Here is a 6,107-nt window from a genome sequence, read left to right as displayed (position 1 = left end):
TTCCTCATGGTTTACACAGCATCTTGTTTTTCCTCAAAGTCAAAGGAGAAATGTGTCCATATATCGCCGCTCATCTATCTCCCTGCTGACATTGTCGAGTTAACGTCGAGTTTAATTTCATGAGTGACCACAGTTCACGGGCTAGTTTTGTCCTAACGGGTTCTGCGCGATGTGAAGACGTTAGTTCTGATTGGATGGTTACCCGGTTTGTCCCGCCTCTCCGTGTACGCTAAAGTAGTTACGGTTGGATCTCTTCTTAACTTATTCCCTACCTTTCACAAAAATAAATCAGGTCTGATTGAATGTCGTCGCTGGCCAATATTTTCGTCTCGTTTTTATTAGTTGACGAAAATGTCCTTTAATTTCGTCATCGTTTTTATCCCTTCGTATAGTTTTAATTTAGTTATCGTCTCGTTTTCGTCATGAAAAAAGGTTCGTTGACGAAAACTATGACGAAAATTATTCGTCAACGAAATTAACACTGGTGGGGGAGTCAGTGTGGGGGAGTCAGTGTGGGAGGGAGTCAGTGTGGGGGAGTCAGAGTGGGGGAGTCAGAGTGGGGGGAGTCTAGTGTGGTGGAGTCACAGTGGGGAGTCTCAGTGTGGTGGAGGTCAGTGTGGTGGAGTCAGTGTGGTGGAGTCAGTGTGGGGGAGTCAGTGTGGTGGAGTCAGAGTGGGGGAGTCAGTGTGGTGGAGTCAGTGTGGTGGAGTCAGTGTGCGGGAGTCAGTGTGGAGGAGTGTTCAGTCTCAGTCCAGCTGAACATTCCTCATCTTTAGGAGTGCAGACTCATTAATCCCACACCACACCTGTACTGAGTATTCTGTCTGTCTGTTTGGCCTTCACCAATGAAATGCACACCATGTGCATGGAGAGAGAGAGAGAGAGAGAGAGAGAGAGAGAGGAGAGAGAGGAGAGAGAGAGAGAGAGAGAGGAGAGAGAGAAGGAGAGGAGAGAGAGAGAGAGAGAGAGAGAGAGTGAAAGACAGAGGGACAGAGTCAGGGAAGGAATAAAAAGTTTTAAAATACAGTGACGGAGATAGAGAGGAGATTTTTTCTGCAGTCTCATTCCTGGACAGTGACCAAAAACAAAACATCAGGTAGGATGTGTGTGTGGTACTCACATGCAGGGTGTGTGGTGTGTGTGGTACTCACAGGTAGGGCGTGTGGGTGTGTGTTACTCACAGGTAGGGTGTGTGGTGTGTGTTACCTCACATGCAGGGTGTGTGGTGTGTGTGTAGTACTCACAAGTAGGGGCGTGTGGTGGTGTGTGTACTCACAGGTAGGGTGTGTGGTGTGTGCTACTCACAGGTAGGGTTGTGTGGTGTGGTGTGTGTTACTCACAGGTAGGGTATGTGGTGTGGTGTGTGTTACTCACAGGTAGGGTGTGTGGTGTGGTGTGTGGTACTCACAGGTAGGGGTGTGTGGTGTGGTGTGTGGTACTCACAGGTAGGGTGTGTGGGTATTCACAGGTAGGGTGTCTGGTGTGGTGGTGTGTGGTACTCACAGGTAGGGTGTGTTGGTACTCACAGGTAGGGTGTGTGGTGTGTGTTACTCACAGGTAGGGTGTGTGGTACTCACAGGTAGGGTGTGTGGTGTGGTGGTGTGGTACTCACAGGTAGGGTGTGTGGTGTGTGTGTGGTACTCACAGGTAGGGTGTGTGGTGTGGTGTGTGGTACTCACAGGTAGGGTGTGTGGTGTGTGTGTGGTACTCACAGGTAGGGTGTGTGGTGTGGTGTGTGGTACTCACAGGTAGGGTGTGTGGTGTGGTGGTACTCACAGGGTAGGGCGGTGTGGTGTGTGGTACTCACAGGTAGGGCGTGTGGTACTCACAGGTAGGGTGTGTGGTGTGTGTGTGGTACTCACAGGTAGGGCGTGTGGTGTTGGTGTGTGGTACTCACAGGGTAGGGTGTGTGTGTGGGTACTCACAGGTAGGGTGTTGTGGTGTGTGTGTGGTACTCACAGGGTAGGGCGTGTGGTGTGGTGTGTGGTACTCACAGGTAGGGTGTGTGGTGTGTGGTACTCACAGGTAGGGTTGTGTGGTGTGTGTGTGGTACTCACAGGTAGGGTGTGTGTGGTACTCACAGGTAGGGCGTGTGGTGTGTGTGTGGTACTCACAGGTAGGGCGTGTGAGTGGTGAAGTCCTGGATTCTGTCCTTCAGTCCCTGAATCTGGGAGCTCCATCTGCTGCTTCTCCTCTCCACTCTTCTCCAGCTCCGCCTCCCTCTGCTTCACATCCTCACGCATCTTTAGCAGTTGCTGAAAAACACAGCACAGTCTTCACATCAGCACTCAACTCACTCACAGTCACACGCATGCAAACACTCACACACACACACACACACACACACACACACACACACACACACACACACACACACACACACACACACACACACACACACTCACTCACTCACGCACGCACGCACGCACGCACGCACGCACACACACACACACACATATCGCAGTCCCCCACAGCCCCCCAAAATTCCATTCCACAAATGTAATTCAGAGCCAATGAATGAGTTTCATAAATAACAAGCATGCTTTTAACTGGATCATAAAACACCAGGCTCACCAAGAATAAAAGAGAAGAGCCCATTGAGTAGAGCATAAACAGGCACCTGGGTACCTGCGCCCGCACCCACAACCTTTATTCCCTGAATATTTCCACCTGGGTACCTGCGCCCGCACCCACAACCTTTATTCCCTGAATATTTCCTCTGTCGGAACAGCACACACCACCTGTGGCTGGCGTATCCTGACCTCTGATGGCCCAGGCCGGTTGCGTTGGTCAGGGGGTCGCGGGGCTACTACCGGGCGGTGTGGATTACAGAGCTAGGGCCTGGACAGGTTCTGGACCTGTAGGCTGCTTGTTTGTGTGGAGCAGCACAGGAGCGTGTACTGCTGCAGCAACAGATGAGGAAGAGGAAGAGGAGGAGGAGGAGGAGGTCTGGAATGAGACCCAGGAGACTGCACACTGAGCCTTCCTCTGCCAATTAGTGTATATGTGCCAATTAGTGTGCATGCACGTGCATGAGTGCTCACGCACACACACACACACACACGTGTGTGTACGTGCACTTGCCAATGTGGGTGTAGTTGCATGTGGGTGTGCGTGTGTGCATTCGCACGCGTGTATGAGCATGTGCGTTCACGTGTGTGAGAGTGTGTGTTTTGCTTGAGCACTCTTGGGTTATGGACATGTCAGTGCAGTACAGTTCAAACTATGGCACTATGAAAGCAGGTAGCTGATCAAAGCCTCCTGTTCTGTAGAGAAGCTGAAGGCATCAATATGGCTATTTGCAGTATGTTTCAGTAAGGTCCCTTTTAGCCTTGTTATTACTCTGTATTAGTACGAGTTTGGCAGGTACTAGGGCTAATGCTAACGCTCACCTATTTAGAATGACGTTTTAGTCATTTGTGGATTTTTGTGCATTCTCTTGTGCTACTGTAGCTCTGGTGAAAATATGCTGCATCACCATGGGTCACCGAGCAGAGCAGGTGAAGCAGCTCCTGGACTTCACAGGTGCAGACGTGGGCGGCGTGAGCGGGTGTGGGAGTGAGTGGGTGTGGGCATGAGCAGACGTGAGCGTAAGCACGTGTGGGTCGTGAGCAGACGTGAGCGTGAGCGGGGTGTGGGCGTGAGCGGGTGTGGGCTTGAGCGGGTGTGGGAGTGAGCGGGGTGTGGGAGTGAGCGGGTGTGCGGGTGTGGGGAGTGAGCGGGTGTGGGTGTGAGCGGGGTGTGGGAGTGAGCGGGTGTGGGTGTGAGCGGGTGTGGGTGTGAGCGGGTGTGGGAGTGAGCGGGTGTGGGTGTGAACGGGTGTGGGAGTGAGTGGGTGTGGGAGTGAGCGGGTGTGAGCAGGTGTGGGGCAGGTGAGCGGGTGTGGGGAGTGAGTGGTGTGTGAGCGGGTGTGTGGAGTGAGCGGGTGTGGGTGTGAGCGGGTGTGGGAGTGAGCGGGTGTGGGCGGGTGTGGGAGTGAGCGGGTGTGGGCGTGAGTGGGTGTGGGCGTGAGCGGGTGTGGCGTGAGCGGGTGTGGGAGTGAGCGGGGTGTGGGCGGTGAGCGGGGTGTGGGGCGTGAGTGGGTGTGGGCGTAAGTGGGTGTGGGAGTGAGTGGGTGTGGGAGTGAGTGGGAGTCGGCGTGAGTGGGGTGTGGGAGTGAGCGGGTGTGAGCGTGAGCGGGGTGTGGGCGTGAGCGGGTGTGGGGCGTGAGTGGGTGTGGGCGGTGAGCGGGTGTGGGCGTGAGTGGGTGTGGGGGAGTGGAGCGGGGTGTGGGCGTAAGCGAGTGTGGGAGTGAGTGGGGAGTCGGGCTGGTGAGCGGGGTGTGGGAGTGAGCGGTTGTGGGCGTGAGCGGGTGTGGGAGTGAGCGGGTGTGGGCGTGAGTGGGTGTGGGCAGTGAGCGGGTGTGGCGTGAGTGGGTGTGGGAGTGAGCGGGTGTGGGCGTAAGCGAGTGTGGGGCATGAGCAGGCGGGTGGGCATGAGCAGGCGTTGGGCAGGGCAGGCGTGGGGGCATGAGCAGACGTGGGGCGTGAGCAGACGTGGGGCGTGAGCAGACGTGGGCGTGAGCAGGCATTGGGCAGGGCGGACGTGGGCATGATGCCGGCTGGAGGAGATCACGGCTCCTGCTGGCACCTCTCGCTCCAGGAACAGCGGGTCGTGGCGAGGCAGGAGGAACCTTGCATGCATTAACGCTCATTAGCAAGCACAGCGTTTAGCCCTCAACTAGTACAAGACTCAGCGCACACTGAATCACCATCAGAGCCCCATCCACACTGCTCAGTCCCAAACACCCTGACAAGGGTACGTGGGTGGAAGTCACTGAGTGTGTGTGTGTGTGTGTGTGTGTGTGTGTGTGTGTGTGTGTGTGTGTGGCCCCCATAGAGCTGTTAAACGCACGATTCTCATGTGGTGTGTTTTCTCGGAGCAGGCTTGCGGTGGGCACTGCTCTCTGTAATTCGGAGAGTCAGGGCGGGGGGAACAGACGGCGCCCCCTGGTGGGGTGAGGCCAAGCTCTCAGCGTGCACTGCGGAGAGGGACACTGGCCAAACTCCAGCCTGCCTGCTCAGCTCCGCCCACCCCCACCAATACACAGCACTCCATAATGAAGGAGATGGACTGCAGACGTGTGGTTGGCTGGCTGAGATCTGCATATACTTCATCTTAACCAACTGGGGCAGAGCTGGTACTGGTGCAGATTCTGTGTCTCCTGTGGAGACCCGAGGAACAGGCCTGCCGTATTGGCCATAACTGATGACGTGTCCTTGAAGGATACATGGAGTCTCCGTCTTCTCTGCAGTACTCAACCATACTAAGCTGCTCAACAATACCTCATCCATAAGGACAGGACAGCCAGATGTGTGCTTGTGTCTGTTGTGTGTGTGTGTGTGTGTCTGTTTAAATTCTGGTGTGGACACCAGGACCTTCTGCACAATTCTGAGGGATGACGTGGGTGTGTAGTGTGTATTTATGTTCCAAAGTATAGAAAGCATCATATTTTATGCCTTCTGTTTATTCTGTCTCTTCTGTCTGTGTGTGCACGTGTGTGAGTGTGGGCTTGCGGTGTGTGATAGTGTGTGCATGTGTGCGTGTGTACATGTGTGTGTACACGTGTGTGTGTGTGCACGTGCACGCCTGTGTGTGTGTGTGTGTGTGTGTTAGTGTGTGCACGTGTGTGTGTGTGTTAGTGCGTGTTAGTGTGGTGTGTGTGTGTGTGTGTTAGTGTGTGTTAGTGTGTGCATGTGTGCGCACGCCTGTGTGTGTTTGTGTGTTAGTGTGTGTGTGTTAGTGTGTGCATGTGTGCGCACGTGTGTGTGTGTGTACCTTCTGCATGCCCTGTAGCGCCTGCTGCAGGAAGCTGAGCTGCTGCTGGCGGGTGGTGTCCTCCTCGCTGTGTGGAGGCTGCGCTTTGCTCTGCTCCTGCTTCAGCAGCTCCACCTCATTCCTATAGGCGTCCAGCTGACAACGCAGGCTGTCATTCTCCTCCCGCAGAGCCTCCACCTGCGCCAGCGCTCCTGAAAGAGGGAGGAGGTTAAAAATAAGAGATGGGAGAGAGAGAGAGAGAGAGGGGGGGGGAAGCAGGAAGAAAAGAGGGGATGAGGGGAAGAGATGGG

General features: G+C 54.8%; 1 protein-coding gene across 5 annotated transcripts in view; it reads right to left on the bottom strand.

Moving 5' to 3' along the window:
• Nucleotides 1-6,107, bottom strand: part of enox2 (ecto-NOX disulfide-thiol exchanger 2) — a 174,634-nt gene that overhangs the window by 2,899 nt on the left and 165,628 nt on the right. For 4 of the 5 annotated variants that reach the window (XM_077005887.1, XM_077005889.1, XM_077005891.1 and 1 more), the window contains 3 exons: nucleotides 5,818-6,008; nucleotides 2,133-2,255; nucleotides 2,082-2,100 (listed from right to left, as the gene is read on the bottom strand). In XM_077005887.1, coding sequence (XP_076862002.1) covers nucleotides 2,082-2,100; nucleotides 2,133-2,255; nucleotides 5,818-6,008 — 333 coding nt within the window. Of the gene's footprint in view, nucleotides 1-1,862; nucleotides 1,881-2,081; nucleotides 2,101-2,131; nucleotides 2,256-5,817; nucleotides 6,009-6,107 lie in introns of all 5 variants that reach the window. The other variant, XM_077005888.1, reaches the window with a different exon arrangement.

The sequence above is a fragment of the Brachyhypopomus gauderio genome, chromosome 5, assembly GCF_052324685.1.
Source record: "Brachyhypopomus gauderio isolate BG-103 chromosome 5, BGAUD_0.2, whole genome shotgun sequence".
Lineage (NCBI taxonomy): Eukaryota > Metazoa > Chordata > Actinopteri > Gymnotiformes > Hypopomidae > Brachyhypopomus > Brachyhypopomus gauderio.
The sequence above is the reverse complement of the archived record's forward strand: the minus strand, read 5'-3'. Positions and strand labels throughout refer to the sequence as shown.